The following is a 19386-nucleotide window of genomic DNA, read 5'->3' on the forward strand; positions in this document are numbered from 1 at the left end:
AATTCTTCTTCTTTTTCTTCTTCTTCTTCTTCTTCTTCTTCTTCTTATTCATCTTGTTGTTGAAGCTTCCCGTTTTTTTGTTCTCCTTCGATTCTTCATTGTCCTCGTTGTTATTCTACACCTTCTTGAGGCCTGGAAAAGAGTTTTCTTAGGTTCATCATTGTCTCATTTTTTTATTCTCCATCTTGTAGAGACCGTGGGGAAAGTTTTTTGAGGTTCTTCATTTTCTCATTTTTATAGTAAGTAACAGCCGATAACTTTTGTGGCTTTTTCAAATTTCATACATGTGTTCATAATCAATGGAAACCTTTTCTGACGTGGCACAATATAAAGGAGAAGGACGTATGCTTTAATTAACCATATTCAGTTCATGGGAAACAATAATTAGTAACATATGTGAGCGGTGTGCATTGGATGTTTCCCGAGTAAGGGTAAAGTTCGTGATATTTGACGCGTACAAAATGCTTTGCTAAATCTAGTGCCCATTACCTTTAATTTTCGTGTTTCTGTGTAATTAAATGCTTTTATGTGTATTAAATTAACTTCATGTGTTTCTGTAGTAACAGTACTTGCTGTGTAATACTTTCTGTGTAATATTATGCATTCTTGTGTAATATTATTCATTTCTGTGCAATTTTTAAGTTTGATGTGTAATAAACGTTGTTATTGATATTGTCTGTCATATGTATTGTTATGTAGGGACTCCTTCTCATCAATTATGAACGCCGATATCGAGACTTTCAGTCCCAGCATTCTCCTGCAGGGGTGCTCAGTATTGCCATCATTGAGAATGATGGTGAGCAATTCAAACGCGCATTCTTCTCATTTTGGGCTTGTTTGTTGGGGTTCAAACAAGGGTACATGCCATTGCTTTTTGTTGAGGAAATACATTTGCTTGGCCAGTACGACCGGATTCTATTAGGTGCAACCGGTAAAGACGACAAAGAGGGTATCTTCAATGTAGTATTCGTTGTCGTTGACAACAAAATAGATGAAAATTGGACTTGGTTTCTTACCACTCTCAAGGAGGCATTGTACGGTCAAGACGACTGCGCAAAAGTTGTTACATTCATCTCGGATCGATCCAAGGGTCTTGTGAACGTAGTTGTGAGAGTTTTCATCTCATCGCGTCATGATTATTGTCTGTGCCATTTGGAGGCCAACTTTATGAAGGCTAATGACATACTTGGGAAATCATTGAAAAAACAATGTTGGGCACTAATCATCAAAATTGCGTACGAGTACACATCTAAGGAGGTCGACGATGCAGTCAGTGAACTTTCATTTACTTCGGCCAATGCACACGCTTGGTTGTTACACAAAGTCCGACATTGATCATTGGTCTAACTATTTGTTCAAGGGTATACGGTGGTACGAGATGTACTCGAATGTAGCGGAGTCTTTCAATGACCATAAAGGCAAGACATCTACAAGTAACGAGCATGATCAATTCTATAAGGTTAGATTAAATCTACAATTTAGTGGTTTTCTGTGTATTAGTAAATGTTAGTATGTAAAATTTTTTATTAGTGTGTAAACCCATTTGTTCCTATGTAGTACTAGGCGGTCATGTGTAGATAAAACTGTTAATGTGTAAAACTTTTTATAACTGTATACTACCTAACATTAATGTGCAAAATAGTATTTTCATATGTATTATTTTATGTTTGTGTGTACAATATTACGTTCGTGTGTAATATTATCATTACTTGTGTAGTAAATATAGTTAATGCTTAAAATCGTACATTACTATGTATTATTATAGGTTTGTGTGTAACATTAATTGTTTATATAAATTACCAACTTTCAGTTAGTTTCTCGCATATTAATGTGCATGTTTAAACTTATGAACATGCTAGCAGAGCGGTGCGAAGTGTCGGCCAGGTGGGATACATACCTTTGCCCTGAGATACGCTAGAAGCTTGAACAAATTGTCGAACACAATCGATTTTTGTGGGTGGGCTGATCAATCGATGACACTTACGAAGTCATTGTGGACTATCAATTAAAAATCCTTTATGTAGTTATTTTACTTATTTTGAAGTTTCTACTGTTTACATGTATGTTTACATGTAGGTGTGTGTATACTTTATGTGTTTCCTTTGTAATAAAATGCATTTTTGTGTAATGTTAGATGTTCTTGTGTAGTATATAATGTTCCTGTGTAAGTATTTTTTTTTTTGTTTAATTATGTTTGTTCCTGTGTAGTTATAGTTGTATTTGTGTACTATATAATTTTTTCTGTTTATATGTGTTTGAAGTGCTGAAATAAAAATTTTACCCAGAGAAAAATAAATAATAAATAATAATAAATAAATAAATAATAAATAAATAATAAGAATAATATTAATGAATAATAAATAAATAATAAATTAATAAAAAAAATAAAAAATAAATAAGAAGAAGAAAAAGAAGATAGATGGTAATCTCGCCATTTCGCATGGTTGGAGTCTCCATTCAGAGGGGTAACTTGATAATTGCCACTTAACCCTGTATTTCACACCGTTATAGAATTTGAACTAGATTATAAAAGCTCAATAAAAGAGGGATTTTTAAGGAAATGAGAAACTAGCAGGGACTTACCGGGAAAGTGCAAACTTCTCCGGGACTATTAAATACTTTCTGCTTTTATAAAAGACCATATTTATTTAATTAAATAATTATTATATTGAATTTAATGGCATGCCGTATTTATTAAGAAAGTTAAGGGTAGTTCTGGAATTTGAATTCCTGCTCCTTCTCATGAGATTCATTCCGGGCTCAACATCTCAAGTCTCTTCTCTGCTCGCCATCGATTGAGAAAGAGAAAGAGAAAGAGAAAGAGAGAGAGAGAGAGAGAGAGAGAGAGAGAGAGGGAGAGCAATCTCATCGTCAATGGCATCGCAGCAAGAGCGCGAGGGTTTGGTCTACATCGCCAAGCTTGCCGAGCAAGCCGAACGCTATGAAGGTACGCTTGACAAGCTCTTCCCTTCCGATGATCCGATCTAGGGTTGGCGTTTTTGATCCGATCTTGAACTTCTTTCTTGTTGCAGCGATGGTGGAGTCGATGAAGAAGGTGGCGAAGTTGGGTGTGGATCTTACTGTGGAGGAGCGGAATCTCCTTTCCGTGGGGTACAAGAACGTGATCGGAGCCCGTCGGGCGTCGTGGCGAATCCTTTCGTCGATCGAGCAGAAGGAAGATGCCAAGGGGAACGATAACCATGTCCGACTGATCCGGGAGTATCGCCAGAAGGTGGAGTCTGAGCTCGCGAACATCTGCAGCGATATCATGACTGTGATTGATGAGCATCTCATCCCTTCTTCATCTGCTGGAGAATCGTCTGTCTTCTTCTACAAGATGTGAGTGGGATCTGGGCTTTCTTTGTTGCAATTTCTTGGGATCTGTGGTGATTTTTTTTTGGGTTTTAGATTTCTTCTTTTCATCATTGCAGGAAGGGGGATTATTATCGATATTTGGCGGAGTTCAAGTCTGGAACGGAAAGGAAGGAGGTTGCTGATCTTTCTCTTAAGGCCTATCAGGTAAAAGGCCTTTTTATGGTTTTTGTATTTTCGGTTTTTTTTTTAATTTTTTTCCCCATTTTTGAAATTATTAGAATTAGATTTTTTTTTGTTTGTCATTTGTGCTGCTTTAATTGGAGTTAGGGGTGTATTTGAGCCGAGCCGTTCGTGAGTAGCTCGGTGTTCGGCTCGATAAAGGCTCGTTCGTGTTTAGCTCATATTGTAAACGAGCCAAACTTGAACATCATTTTCAAACTCGATTAATAAACGAGCCAAACTTGAGCAGCCAAAAGCTCGGCTCGTTTTGGCTCGCGAACACAGCTCGTGACCAAGCTCATGAACAAGCTCGTTTATAAGCTCGATTGTGAGCTCGTTTATATATATATATATATATATATTACATTATATATATGTATATGTATATTAAGGTGTATATGTGACTATGTCATTGTTGTCAATTTGAGTTACACATATAGGGCTATAAACTACTATTCGAAGGCTAAGCTCATTAAAAGCTCAGGTCAACTAGTTCATTAAGTTAAATGAGCTCATAAGATAAAAGAACCAAGCTTGAACACCACCAAACTTGGCTCATTTAATCTTGTGAAGAACTTGTTTATTGTATAATTAAAAGCTCGTTTATAGTATCATTTATAATTTTATTTGTAACAATCATTAATATAATTAAACTCAAATCGAGTTGAGTCACACTTGATAATGATTCATTAAATAAATTTACTAAATAAAAATATAAAATATAAAAAAAATAGTCAAGCCTTAATCAAGTTAGCTAGCTAAGTCTAAGCTTCGAATTTTCTTAACAAGTTGAGCTCGAGCATGAAGCTCGAAAGAAGCTCGATTAGAGTTCGAGTTCGGTTAAAATATCCAAGCTTGAACATAAAAAAATGAAGCTCGAAGAAAGCTCGGCTCGAGTTCAAGCTCGATTAAATAGTAATGAGCCAAGCTTGAACAAAGCAAAGCTCGGCTCAGCTTGGCTCGTTTCCAGCCCTAATTGGAGTGCAACTTTGTGGAGTATGTTGTTAGTAGGTTTGCTTCTGTAAAGGAATTGCTTCCTATTTCTTATGCTATTTTTTTTTTATTTTTAGTTTTTTTATACATATAAATGCTTTATTCCTCTGCCTTTTTGAGCTTTATGGAATGTTTGTTTTGATTTTTCAATGATTTTTCTCTAGTCTTGAAGCTACAATAGAGTGTTGTGAATTTGTACTACTGTAATTGGAGTGTGGCTTTCTATAGCATGTTATTACTAATTTTGCATCTGAAAAGTGAATTGCTTCCAATTTATTATTATTCTATCATTATTATTATTATTATTATTATTATTTTTTTATTTTTTTAATATGTCAAAGCGCTTTATTCCATTGCCTTTTTGAGCTTTACTGGAATCACTATTTTGATTTTTGTTATGATTGTTCCCCAGTTATGAAGTTATAATTGGATGTTATAAATTTGTGCTACTTTAATTGGAGTGTGGTTTTTATGTTGTGTGGTGTTAGTAAATTTGCATTTGAGAAGGGAATTGCTTCTTTTTTTTTAAAATTTTTTTTTAAAAGCTTTTCTATCAAAGTGCTTTATTCCACTCTTTTTTTAGCTTTATTGTTATTGCTTGTTATGATGTTTTGTGATTTTTCCCCAGTTTTTAAGTCATGATTGGATGTTGTAAATTTGTGCTACCTTAATTGTAGTGCAGGTTTAGATAGTGGGCTTTAAGTGTTTTGCATCTGGAAAGTGAACTGCTTGTCTGCTTCTAATTTCTTATGCTTTTTTTTTTCAAGAAAAAAAATATATGGCAATAACTTATCCCATTGTCTTTTGGCTTTATTGAAATGCTTGTTTTGATGTTTTATGATTTTCTATAGATTTTGAAGTTATAATCAGATGTTGTAAATTTCTGCTACTTTAAATGGAGTGTGGCTTTATATAGTGTGGTGTTAATAGTTTTTCATCTGATAAGTGAAGTTCTTCAATTTATTAAGTCTTATGTTTTTTTTAAAAGTTCTTTAAAATTTTTCGTTTTTTAATATCAGTTAATCAAAATGCCTTTTTTTTTTAATTTTTTTTTATGTTTTTGGCCTTTATTGGAGTGTCTGAAATTTTTTGTCTTCTGCTTGTTATGCGTGAAGTTCTGCTGGTATTGTATTTAATCCAAGTGTGTTGCATAATTACTTGATTTGAATTTTTGAGTTCTACAAATGTGGTATTTGGTATATTTTGAAGACAAATCCAAAGATTGTGTAGTGAACTGAATAACATTTTTAATCTATCTCAGTCTATGCTATATTTGCCTTAACTTTGCAATTTATCCTTTCAGCTGCAAAATATGACTTATGATTTCTCCAATAGTTTGAGGAAGCAATCTTACTCCGAGTACTTGCTCCATGTTTATTGCGTAATGGCATGATTAATGTTTCTTTTTAAGTCTGTTATCTTTCCAAATGTGTCCTCCAACCTATATAACAATTGTTTATACACCTCTCAAATTTGAAATCATGTTGTCTATTTTAATTTTTATGTTTAATATGTATTTTGTATCTGCAGGCAGCTTTCAGTACAGCTGAGTCAGATCTGCCTCCTACTCACCCAATTCGGTTGGGATTGGCATTAAATTTCTCAGTATTCTATTATGAGATCATGAACTCACCTGAAAGGTGTATTATAATATACCGTAGACTGCCATGTTATCTGCTTCACTATTTTCTTTTCTAGTTCTAAATTTCTCTTTTGATTATTTTATTTTAGGGCTTGCCACCTTGCCAAACAAGCTTTTGATGAAGCTATTTCAGAACTTGATACACTCAATGAGGAATCTTACAAAGATAGTACTTTGATCATGCAACTTTTGAGGGATAACCTCACTTTATGGACTTCTGATATCCCTGAGGATGGAGGTAATTTAATATTCTTATGTAATTTATGAAAGTTCATGGTCACAGTGTTACATTGAAGGTTATTCTTGATCTTCTTACCAACCTTAAAAATCCCTCTATTTATAATGCTTTGTGAACATGCCAAGCTTTATATCAGGATGTGACATGCTCTTGTTGACCAATGTATATATTCCTTCCATTTGGATGACATTTCGATTAGATCTCTGCGATCTTTAAAGACACATCATTGCTATTTCCTAATATCTTGCTAGAAAGGATTGAGGTGGCAATCTTACCTTCCAAGCTTGTGTTTGGAGCCATTGCTCAATCTATTTTGGGTGGTACTTTGCTATATTTTTGGTTTTACATATAAACTTTGTACTATACCATTTTTCATGGATTCTTTATTCATGCTCCCAAAAAATGCTCAGTGTTCAGAGTTCCTCATTGAGCTTAAAAGTTAAAACTAGAAGTTTCTCTTTTGGTTTTTTCAATTTGTTCCTCTTCATTTTGTAAAAGTACAAGGTGTCATATTCATAGGATAAATGATGAAGAATCTAATAGGGCACTGATTTATTTTTACATGGGTTGCAAACAAACATAATAACGTGATCAATTTTGGGACTTATTTGTTTAACATGAAATTGAATGATATTCTTTTAGCTATTGCAATCGGTTTTATCTCATTATGTAGCACCAGGTGTGTATACTATCTTTAGAAAATAAATGGTGTATGATCTAGTGGGTGCTGATGTTATATTACATATGCTGGAGGGAAAATGTAACTTACATTTGAACATTTTACTAATGAAATTCATGGTTACTTTTTCTGGGGAAAAAAATTTCCTATCTTAGTATTCTGAAATTGACGTGATGGAACCTATTTAGGCCTTTGATTGTGTTGACTGCCTTCTTGTTTTATAACCTAGAACTTAAACAATGTACTTGGACGAGATAATTGACTTGAATCAGCCCATCACAACTGATTATTTCATCAGAGAGTGGAAACACATTATGATAAAATTGGAATTTCAAGGCTTATGATCAATGATATATCTATGTTTTTGACGTTAATAGATTACAACCCCAAAGTTTTTAAGTTGAATTTGATTAGAGATACAGTGGCGAACCTAGTGCTGTCATTTTATTCGAGATATTCAACTTTTTTATTTGTTTCTCATTCCATTCTCTTGATTCCAACTCCATCATGCATGATGGATGACGTGACATTGTAGATTTGTGCTTGTTCTAGGCATTCCTTGATTGTTATAGGTGCAGAAGTGTGTTCTATATGCATGTGACCCATGTTTTCTGAACATATCCTCTTTCAATTCCGTTATTGTCATACTTATATATCACGGCTATTCTCATGGTTGTTCCTGTCCACTCTCTGGATGATGAATAGTTAACTTGATAGCTCTTCATTAACAACATTGTCTATTGCTTATCTGCCTTTCTCATGGTTGTTCCTGTCCACTCTGTAGATGTTGAGTGGATAGCTCTTTATTAACAACATTGTCTTTATCTATGTCTGCTATTCTCATGGTTGCTCCTGTCCACTCTCTGGCCTTCCTGCATGACCAATGTACTTAGTGTAGGGGGAATGTTTTCTTTGAAGTCTTTCTTTATGGGTAAATTCTTATTGCTGTTTCATGACAACAGAAGATGTTGTGAAGGAGAGTACTGCAAAGGTTGGTGCAGTGGAAGATGTTGAGGTTGGTTTTGCATGGTTTATATGTTTGACTTAGCTTGTGATAGTAAAGTAAAGCCGCCTTCTTATTTTGACTCACCTGCTTATACTCTTAACCTTTGAATTTTTGGAAAATAAGATGCAGTGAAGGAAGCCACTGAGGACCCCGGACTAGATGTGAAGAAGGCAGCTATTTCTGTGAAGGCAAATGGTTTGGTTTCTCTTGCGTGTTAGATTTTCATGTGATTGTTGATTGTAATGATTGTTGTACCAACACATCCTTCTAGGATTTGTTTTGGCTATCAATGGATTGTTTCTGCAACCTGTTACAGAACTGGTATCAATTGAGAGATCGGTGTGACGTATATATATATACATGATGTGGCTGCTTTTGAATGTTATATTATTTAGGGAAGAGAACTTTAATGCTTTTACTTGTCTACAGGCCTAGCTTTTCAAAAAGGATCAGGCCTGATTGGCCATTGAAAGGGCCAAACTGGAACAGCTTGGACCAGTTTAATCATGCCAAGAACATCGCATTCCAGCTAACGTTGTTTAGTTGGCTGAGGAACAAATTGTCTGGGGGAGATAAACAGTCGAGGTTTTAAGGGTGGTGGTTGCTGGCAATTTTAAGAATGTGGATTATTTAGTGGTCTTTGATCAATAAAAAGGTAGGTTTGCAAAAAATCTTCTAGTAAATGGCCTGCAAGGTATTGAGGTTGTTTCCCTTTTTGCTAAGTGTGATATTTTGATCTAGTGGAAGGAATTGCTCTTGAAGTGTCATTTTTCTAATTGGAGAATAAAAAAAGAAAGTGTTCTTTGAGATCTTGGAAGTCCCTTTGGGATTGACTGCCTTCCTTATCTCATTGCTTCTCATTTTCGATCCAATTATCTTGGATCTATTTCAAGAACAGTATGCAGATTGAAAAGGATTCAAATATGTTGATTTGGCATTCACCAGGCTCGTCAAAGCTTTATTGGAGTTCAGACCAATTGGGTTTTTCATAAATTTATGTATTGGATTTTTTTTCTTTAAAATTCTCGTTGCCTCTTTGCTAACCATATTAAATTATTATCAGGAGGAATGACTAATGGCGCTCAAGCTATGTTTGTTGGTGCTAGACAATTTTGCTTGATAGTATCAAATGATGCAGGAGATGATTCTTTCTTGGTGGTCTTCAAAGATAAACTGAGGTGGTCTTTCCTTTCTGAGGTGTTGTACTGTGGTCTTAAGAGAGGTAAGTTGATCAGGTGAAGCTAGTCGGATCGACCTCGATAAGTTGGACCCAATAGTTTTTGACCCAAAATAAACTTGCTAATTAGTGTGTCAATATTGTCTCGTTTCTTTATCGGTGTTGACTAACTGAATTTGAGCAAAAGTCATATTTATCACCTGCAGACAAATCATGAGACTGTCACCTAGCAAGTTTTAATTTATGCATAAAATTTCCAACATGAGGTTTCCACCTATTTGAAATATAAAAGTGAAGCCCACCCTGAAATGTTGTACTTTTAGACTCTTAAATTTTTGTAGGTTACAAATGGCAATATCTATTAACTACTATTTTATCACATTGGTACTTTAAAAGTCGGTGTAGATGCTCTATTGAGTTTCAAAGCTGGTGAAATGCTATTCTGAGGACTCACATGCCAACAGAAACTCTAGATGGCACGGTCATGATACGGTAGCAGGTGGATGATTGCGGATGATCTTCTCAACAACAGTGGTGTGCTTTTTCTAATGGCTTATATATTTCCAGCAAGTTTCCAAGAAGTGTTTGAAAATAGTGTACTGGTTGATGGAGATGACTGCTATTTGCGGAATGATGCTCAAGATGGAACTTAACAACATAAATGAGAACACTGGGAGGTGGCAAAATCTTGCATTATTACAACTGGGCTGTGCAAACACTTAGGTTATTCGAATTAAACCATTTATTATTATTTTTTTAAATTCTGTTATATTTAACCGAATTTTATATGAAATTAATATTTATTATATTATAAATAAATAAAATTTTAAAAATACTTTGGTATTTCAGTTTTGTGGAACAAATCTGGTTTCCCGTTTGTTACAGAGAAATTTGTTTTTAGTTGTTGACTTATAGATATGCAGACAAAAAAGTAAGACATTCTAATCACGTCAACATTTTTAAAACATATGATGTGCTTGGCATGTTGAAATTTAAATATTTTACTATACATAGATTGTGTTGATGTTCAGATTTATGTATCGAATGGATCCAGATAGAAGTAGTGGTGGCACAGGACCCGTCGGGTTGTGGTTCACTGGCCCACCGACCCGGACCCGGTCCGACTGGGGTGTAGAACTCGTTAGGCCTAGGCCTGCAATCGAGCCGAGCCGAGCCGAGCTTTGAAGTGTTTGAACTCGGCTCGACAGAATTAACTACTGGCTCGAGCTCGGTTCGAGCCCAAAATTGTAAGCTCGAGCTCGGCTCCAGATAATAAAATTAAGCTCTAGTTCGGTTCGAGTTCGGCTCGGAAAAAAACTCATTTATGCTATAAACGAGCCGTGCTCGAGCTCGGCACGAAAGAAGTTTATTTATAATAGAAACCGAGCCGAACTCGAGCTCGGCTCGTTAATGAGCTTGTAAGCTCATTAAATCATATTTAGCTCGAGTTTGAGCTCATTTAATATATCAATATTAATTAATGACTTATGCTTGTAGATATTGGTAGTAGTTAGTAAATTTTAATTAATAACTTTAGATAATGTCAATATTGCATATATAACCCAAATCTAAATGATTACATATATCATTTATATGGTGAAAATCAGTATTATATAACTCTTAATTTATATGTATGATGATAATGTCAATATGGGATGTATATGGTTATTAATAATAGTGCAAGTATATAATATAAGATACTTATTATAGACTAAATTATGTATACATGGATCTATCATGCATGCATAGATGGATGTGTGTGTGCTCCATGAATAATGTAACTATGTAAGATACTCAGGCCTCAGGGTGCGTTTGGTTAGCTGTAATTAAAAAAGCAGTGGATTTCTATTATTAAATTAATTTATAAACATATTATTATATTTTGTAATAATATGGAATTTTAATTTTTCCAAATTTTGTAAATAATTTATTAACTAAATAAAAAGTTAGAGATTAAAATTGAGACGGTGAGCTCAATGAATTAAAAAAACTTTTTATTTATTATTTCTAAGTTGAAAACTTATTTATATTCAAATAATTCAATATATATACAATTGAAGATAATAAATTTGATATATTAACATTAAGCAATTGAATATATATACAATCTCATATTATTTAATTCTTTTATTAATTTTAATACAATAATTTAAAAAATAAGACATAAAAAAAATAATGGGAGGGTTGATAACCCCGGTATCGGGGAGTTAGTAACCACGACACCGAGGGTTATATCTCCATTAAAAAAATAATGGGAGGGTCGATAACCTAACCCCGGTGTCGGGGGTTAGTAACCACGATGTCGGGAGTTATCAACCCTCCCATTATTTTCTTTTTAATGATTCTTTTTTCTTATTTTGAACAGTATTAATTAATATATTCTCACATAAATTAAACTAGAAAAATTTATGCACTAGAATTAAATATGATTTATATACAACAAAAGAATTATGGGTATATAGAAACATTATTAATTTACCATGAATGTTGCATTTCCAGAACATTCATATATATATATATATATAAAACAAAGGCTGAAATCCCAAACAATAAACATAATAAGCAAAAAATTAGACCAACCAAATAAAGAGATAATTATTTTTTAAAATTCTCTCAGTCTCTTCCTTTTGGTTTTTTATTTTTATTTTTTTATAAATTAATGCCAATAGTCTAAAAAACTAGTATTTTTTTAAAAAATATCTATTAAACTTATTATTTGGTTGGTAGTGGTAGATATTTTTTAAATTGGTTTATAACTTTATATATCATAAAAATTTATATTTTTAGAAAATATTTTTAGAAAATCTATATCATACTTGTTAGGAGGCTCGCGAGCAAGCTTGTTAAGAAGTCTCGCGAGCCTGCTCGTTAGAGCTTGTTTGTTATAAGGTCGCGAGCCTGCTCGATAGAGCAAGTTTGTTAACGAGCAGGCTCGCGAGCCTTAACGAGCCGAGCAGTATGTGTCTCGAGCTCGGCTTGTTTATAACTTCGAGCTCAAAATTCTGGCTCGAGCTCGGCTCATTTAGTTAATGAACGAGCTTTTTCGGAGCCGAGCTTCGAGTAGCCCATGAACGGCTTGGTTCATTTGCAGCCCTAGTCAGGCCGGGTTGGCCCGTCTAACCTGACGAGTTCGGGTCACAGAAAACTGGATCCGGAACTGGCCCGGTTTCCATGTTGACCCGGCGGGGCGGGCATGTTGAGCGGGTTGGGTTGGCTGGTCAACCCGGCGGGCCTGGCAGGATTGGGCCACTCGATAAAAAAATTAAAAAAATTCTAAAAATTTCCGAAAATTCAAAAAAAAATAAAAGAGAAAATTTCTGAAAATTCAGGAGAAAAATAGATGAAAAAGTTTTTGAAAATTCAGAATTAAAAGAAAAAAATCGGGAAAAATTTCGAAAAATTCAGGATTAATTAAGACCCCAAGAATTAAAACCTCAAGTTTCTAAATAATAAGAGATGTCCCAAGTTGAAGTTGGGAATTAATGAAATTAAGAGAGAATAAGAGTAGGAGTTGGGAAATATTGAGATTAAGAGAAAGAGTTGGGGAAGGATGATAATTGGTAAAAAATAAATAGGGTGTAGATGAGAGGTATATATATAGAAGTTTATTAAAAATTTAAAATTTGTTTTTCTTTTATATATTTTTATTTTAAAAAATATAAAATAAATAAAAAAAAACCCAACGGCTTTAATAGCGGTTGGGTGGCCCCAAATTTTCAGATTTTGAAATTTGGAGCCGCGTTGGCTCCAAATTTCAAAATATGAAATTTGGAGCCCGGTTTGGAACCGGGTGTTAACCCGGCTGGTCAACCCGCCGGGTCACGGGTTGGGAAAACCTCAACCTGTAACCGTCCCGTCTACAGTACGGGCCAGTTACAGGTCAATGAACTGGTCCGTTGTGTCATTGAACCGCGGGTTGGTTTCGGGCAGGGCCGGTTTTTCGGACGGCCTGTGCCTATCTCTAGATAGACACTAGCATAAGGTAGGAAATCATCTGTTCATTTTCCATGACTGTATTTTACAATCCTCTTATTTGTAACTTTTAAGCTAAAACCTAGTTGAGATATGTTTATTCATTTGATTCCCAAATTAAAGTGCTCATTAAAACTTTCGAGGTCCTTTTTTTATTAAAAGGAGAAGATTGTAATTAGGGTATCTTTAATAGTCAGATTATTTAAAAATTTAATATTCATATCACTTTAGAAATTCATTAATCTTATGTATATAAAATTATCTTTGATAATGGTTTTACCATAATAAGCAATCAATAATCATTTCACACATCATTTCAACTATTCATAATATATGTTTTCTAATAAATATTTTTATCAACCCAAATATTTCATTATTTAACGAGAATAGATAGTCAATATATATATAAAAACATTTTTAAAAATTATACAAATTTTTATAAAATAATATATTGTTAATTTTTTAAAAATTATTTAATTCTTTGTCAATAAAAAAAATAAAAATATTATGTCAAATTGATGAAAAAAATAAGAAAATATAAATTAAGAATGACAAAAATTATTACACAGTTAACGCCATTATTAATAGATACAATAAAGCGAGAAGTATTATGACAAATAATACTAATTTTCATTTTCATTCCCTCCGAAAAGTTCCCAAATATGCTCTATTAAATCTGATTGAAGTTGATAATGCACTTCTTGAACATGTTGTTATGTTCTTCTTCTTTGCTATTATTTTAAATCTTGAATACATCCTTGACTAGCAAGGATTGGAGCTTCACTTTCATTGTCATCTCAATTTTTTATTGTATGTCTTCCATCTTCAATATTCATATTATGCAATATTATACATGCTATATTATATTTAGGGGAGAGCAAAAAAACCCTGATCCAATGATTCGATCCAATATTCCATTTTTTAACCTGTATTTGCGATTACCTGATACAAATTTTTAAGATGAAAACCAGATCGAATTTGGGTCGGGAGAAAATAAAAATTGGGTACCCGAATCTGATCCAATTTTTAGTATATTCTTATATATATATATATATAAATTTAAATTTTACATGGCTAAAAGTAAAAAAATCCAAATTCATAATCTAGCCCCTTTAAAAGTTATATGTATACATTAATAAATTAAATTTTAAAAGGGTTAAAAGTAAAGAAAAAATAATCTAAATCACTAATATAATTAGGAGTTATATATATATAATAAATTTAAATTTTACAAGGGTTAAAAGTAGAAAAAAAATCCAATTACTTAATACAATTTCTTTAAAATATATATTTTTTCCTTTTTATTATTCTCTTCTGGTCCTTATAGCACGCTCTCTCTAGTTTCATTATTGATTAGATGTTTGATGTTTTTGAAGATATTTGATTTATTTTTTGTATTGTTTAAGCTTTCAAAAATATTTGATTTCTATTTTGTATTGCTTAGAATTGATAAAACTTTTTTTTATTTTTGTTGTGTAGAAAATAATATAAGATTTTAATCTTCTTTGTAAATTATAAGTTTGTTATATTTATTTTTTTATTTGATGTTATTATATTCAAAAATTACATAAGGCCAATAAAACTTAAATCCGGATATTCAATATCCGATCCGGTTTAAACTGGTTACACGGTTTTTGGTATCTAGTTTAAACCGAGTTGGATACGGGTCGAGTTTTTGTAGATCCAAAAAATCGAGTACTTGATCAGGTTTTCAAAACCAGATCGGGTATCTGGTTTTGCTCACCCCTAATTATATTTTTCAATTTTTTTCCTATAGCAAAAAGTGGATAGGGCTACATATAATTGCCCACCGAGAATAAAGCACACCGAATGCTACCTCAATGTCCTTTCATGGAGTTTCTTGCATTTGTTTGAACTTGATCCTTTTCAGGTCTTTTGGATATAAAAATCCTTTAACAAATATTGCCACATTTGGATAAATACAATCAACAAGATAATAACATTTTGTCTATTTTGTACCGTTAAAGGTGAACTGAATTTTTTGAGCATATCCATATAATATGTTATTGAACAGAGGAGATTGGTTGAACACATTTATGTAATTATTAGACATGCAAATATGAAAAACACATGCCAAATCTATAAGTCGGTTGAAGCAATTGCTTCTGGCATAATTGTTGAAACCCCTTGATCACTTTGGATGAATCAGCCTCTTTATGTAATTGAGCATTTTTCGCAAATACCAATGCATACAACCTATACTACCAAACATGCCGAGAAAGCCATGACGCTCAAAATGCAATTGAAATAAATGCTCAAAGTCATTATTATTGGGTCTTCTAAGATACTTTACTGCAAAAAAATCAATCACACATCAACAAAAAATGAATAAACACTCAATTACAATACATTCAATAATCCTCATACACATGCAAGGTTGATCAACTAGTACACCATATGCTAGTTAATGGATAGCAACAAACAACATATTTCTCACGTAGTGAAAGTCCCCATTTAACAGTTACATCATCTCTCAATAGGAAATATTCTAAATGATTTTCAAGAGTTTCTACAATTTGCAAAAACATTACCTTGAGCATTCAAAATCTTTGAAGGAATATATTATTAGGATAAACTGATTTATCAACTAAAAAAGTCATTGAAAAGCATTTTGTGTCCTACTTTACGATCACAAGTCAAATGTTTTTGGTTTCTTCTATGGCAACTGGATGTCTTACTTTGTTTACATTTTTCCCATTCTTCTACTAACATAAACATCTTCTCTTTATAATCTTTAATCAACTCTTTTATTAGAAACTGTTTGATTTGCTCTAAATGAGCAGGGTTCATTTTCTAGGATGTAACAACCTAATATATTTCTTGCAAAATTACAAAGTATGTTGAGTAGAAAAATGTGGAAATTATTATCATTATATATAGAAGTATAATATAAGCTAATTTCATTATGGCTAGCTAACTTTACAATGGCTAGTTTCATAATTGTTAATTTTCTAAGAGCTAGTTTTATAACGACTTGTTTTATAACAGATAGTTTCATAACTATTTGTTTTTTGACAGTTTGTTTCATAATTGCCAGCTTTTTAATAGGTAGTTTTATAATAGTTGCTTTCATAAATTAATTTACATTACTTTAAAATTACATATTAATTAAATCACATTAATAATAAAATTCATTAATTGCAAATTACATAATGATGAAACTACATTACACTAGTTTGCCTTAATTTGAAATTACATAATAATAAAATTACATTGCATTGAAGACCTAAGAAAAAGGATATTGCATTTAAAATACAAGAGATAAATATTAAATATTATATTTTATGACATTGTATATTAGACTATGATGCTTAAGTTGCTTTGCATTAATATGGCTAGTATCTGTGGTTAAAATTTAATAATCAACCACCATTTCAAAAGATTTCTTCAAACTTTGCTCTTCAGCTTATTTTGCATTCCTCCATTCTCTTAGTTTAGCCATTTTCTTCCATTTATTCATTCACATTTTAATCAATCATCTTTAACTTCCCCTTTTACTTTGCCTTTGCTACTTTTTGAACAATTGGACAAACTTGAACTTCATTGTCATCTATATTAAGACTTGTATTAAATTTAGTTGAAGAGGTGAGGGCATTTGATGCATGGCATATGCGCATTCGCATAAGTGCACGTGTCGTACAAATAATATAGTGTGCAATGAAAGCAATATTGTCGATTCCACAAGAACTAGGAGCACTAGTTTTACAATTTACTCATTATCTAGCCAAATAACAACTGGGTTGGTTAAAGCTAAGATCTAAGTACAGTAGAGAAGAGCTATGATGAGTGCAATTCATATATTGTTTTTCTTACTCCCAATTCATTCATTTGCTTATCTTTTTAGCACATTCTGGATATATTTAATGCTATTATGGGTATAATTGTTCCTGGTGCTGGAATTTAGGGTTCAATGTAATTGGGAGTAATATCGAGGATGAAACAAGCAAGGAATGTAGATTTTTCTAAGTGTCCAAGCCAAACACGAGCAGAGCATGGTCGTGCTCTGTCCCCATGATAATCATTGTCAGAAGACGCCTGAGTAGCTGACCAAGCAAGGGGGTGCTTCCAAGCTAAGCATAGTCGGAGCACGGACGTGCTCCCTCCCGGTGATTTTCTCTAAATTGAAGCACGCTCTTCTCACAGGAGAAGCACGACCAGCGTGATCCTTGCACGGTCTTGCTCAAGCGGAGTATAGGCAGAGCACAGTCGTGCTCTCCCCATGATTATCTTTGGTAGACATTTAGCCAATTCAATCAGAAGTCCCGCAGAAGAGCAAGATCTGAGCATAATCGTACTCTGATCGTGTCAAACCTAAAAATTCTTTGTTAACTCCTAGAATTAGGGTTTCTCCTCATCTTTTGTTAGGGATCTTTCTTCTACAAAGAGGGGAGCTCTCAAGAGGATGATAACCAAGCTTCACCACACCGTCTGAGGGGATCAAGTTTGAGTTGGAGAGACAAGGAAAAGTGAAGTTAGCTCATCCATGAAGCTTTTGAAGCACAATGAAGAGGAATTTGTAAAAGGGAGAATCATGTTTTCTTACATGTTCTATTAATTCTTCTTCTCAGTTGTATGAATTAATGAGGGGCTAACCATTCCACGGTGCCTGGGATGTCGAACTATGTTGCATTTATACTTTAACTATTTGATTTTAATATGTATGGAGTCTTGTTGCATTCTTATGTTTAATCATGTGTTTGTATAACTTGGCGTGCTTGATTTGCGTGGATGCTTGTGTAAAACTTGGCATGTGTGGATTATCGTAGTTGTGATTACCTAGTGTAGTTGCAAAACTTGGGGTGTATGAAGCCCATAGTTACACTTGCAGTACTTGGCATATTTGATACCCGTAGACGCAACATTGCTTTAGAGCGCCCACAAGGATCTCAGGATGTACCTGGTAGATATTAGAAGAAAGTCAGTACACTATAGCATATAGGAATCATCCCGGTTCATTGCTATCTTTTTGTTGAATACTCGATCCTAATCTACCTGATCTTTTCATCCTTATCTTTTTATTCTCGTTTAGTGATTGTTCTACTAATCAATTCTTGTTCCACTAGACATTAGAGAAGTAATTAGTACTAGAAGTATAGTCCCTGTGGTTCGACAACCCTACCCCTCGTGGGATACCACTTTATTACTGGGTACAATCCATACACTTGCGAAGAGTGCATCAAGTTTTTGGCACCATTGCCGGTGACTGGTAACTTTTAGAAAAATTAGGATTCTAGTGATCTAGTTTGTTTATTGAATTCATATTTGTGAATATCTCTTTTTCACTTTTTATCATTTGTTCATCTTTCTTTTTGTATTTTGATTCTAAATCTTGAGCTCATTGTGTTCTTTCTTATATTGTGAAGGAAGAATTGTATGAACCAAGGGAGTACTTTATCTCCATTGGAAAACCCCGATCCAGAAATCGAAAAAAAGTTTTTAAACAAGTTTGAGGCAAGTCAATCTAAATGAAGCTGGGTCTGTGGAAGTTAGTATTGAGGTGAATCAAGAGGAAAAAAATGGCCGGGAATCAGTAGCAAAACATTTCAGATTTTGCCTGACCAAACTTGGAAAGAGTGGGGTTTAGCATCTTTCATCCTACTGGTACGGCGAACAACTTTGAGTTGAAGCCCAATTTTATACAAATGGTACAATAGATGTGCCAGTTTGATGGGTTTCAAGATGAGGACCCATATGAACACTTGAAGAACTTCTTGGAAATCTACGACACTTTGAAGACAAACAACATGTCTGAGGATGCTGTTCATCTTAGACTCTTTCCATTCTCTATGAGAGGAAAGGCTAGGCAATGGCTAAATTCCTTGCCGTAAGGGTTTATCACAACATGGAAGTAGATGGCCAAGACTTTTCTTACAAGATACTTCCCTCTAGCAAAAATTACCAAGTTGAGGAGTGATATCTTCTCTTTCCTACAGTTGAAGCCCAAATCCTTGTATGATACTTGGTAGAGATACAAGGAGATATTGAGGAAATACCCAGAACATGGAATAGTGGAATGGATGCAAGTCCAAATCTTATATAATGGGCTGAACTGTGCCACTAAGAAGATGCTCGATACAGTTTTTGGGGGATTCTTATGCAGTAAACAACCAAGTGCAACATACAA

General features: G+C 33.6%; 1 protein-coding gene across 4 annotated transcripts; it reads left to right on the forward strand.

Moving 5' to 3' along the window:
• The first annotated feature begins 2733 nt into the window (after positions 1-2733).
• On the forward strand, positions 2734-8508 carry LOC120253807 (14-3-3-like protein D). Of its 4 annotated transcripts, none has more exons than XM_039262029.1 (7): positions 2734-2947; positions 3033-3339; positions 3432-3519; positions 6058-6167; positions 6259-6407; positions 8049-8101; positions 8216-8508. In XM_039262029.1, the coding sequence occupies exons 1-7, from the start codon at positions 2875-2877 to the stop codon at positions 8222-8224; spliced, it is 789 nt and encodes a 262-aa protein (XP_039117963.1). In that variant the 5' UTR covers positions 2734-2874; the 3' UTR covers positions 8225-8508. The 4 variants fall into 4 exon arrangements, with proteins under 4 accessions (XP_039117963.1, XP_039117965.1, XP_039117964.1 ...); XM_039262031.1 differs by having other exon boundaries at positions 8222-8508; XM_039262030.1 differs by having other exon boundaries at positions 8052-8101.
• Positions 8509-19386: the final 10878 nt, after the last annotated feature.

Source organism: Dioscorea cayenensis, unplaced genomic scaffold (genome assembly GCF_009730915.1).
Source record: "Dioscorea cayenensis subsp. rotundata cultivar TDr96_F1 unplaced genomic scaffold, TDr96_F1_v2_PseudoChromosome.rev07_lg8_w22 25.fasta BLBR01000215.1, whole genome shotgun sequence".
Taxonomy (NCBI): domain Eukaryota; kingdom Viridiplantae; phylum Streptophyta; class Magnoliopsida; order Dioscoreales; family Dioscoreaceae; genus Dioscorea; species Dioscorea cayenensis.

Excerpts from the sequence above, each read along its gene's own strand:
- LOC120253807 (XM_039262029.1), top strand. The coding sequence starts at position 2,875 with ATGGCATCGCAGCAAGAGCGCGAGGGTTTGGTCTACATCGCCAAGCTT. Across the intron at positions 3,340-3,431 it reads TCTGTCTTCTTCTACAAGAT|GAAGGGGGATTATTATCGAT; the intron begins GTGAGTGGGATC and ends TCATCATTGCAG. Across the intron at positions 3,520-6,057 it reads TTTCTCTTAAGGCCTATCAG|GCAGCTTTCAGTACAGCTGA; the intron begins GTAAAAGGCCTT and ends TTGTATCTGCAG.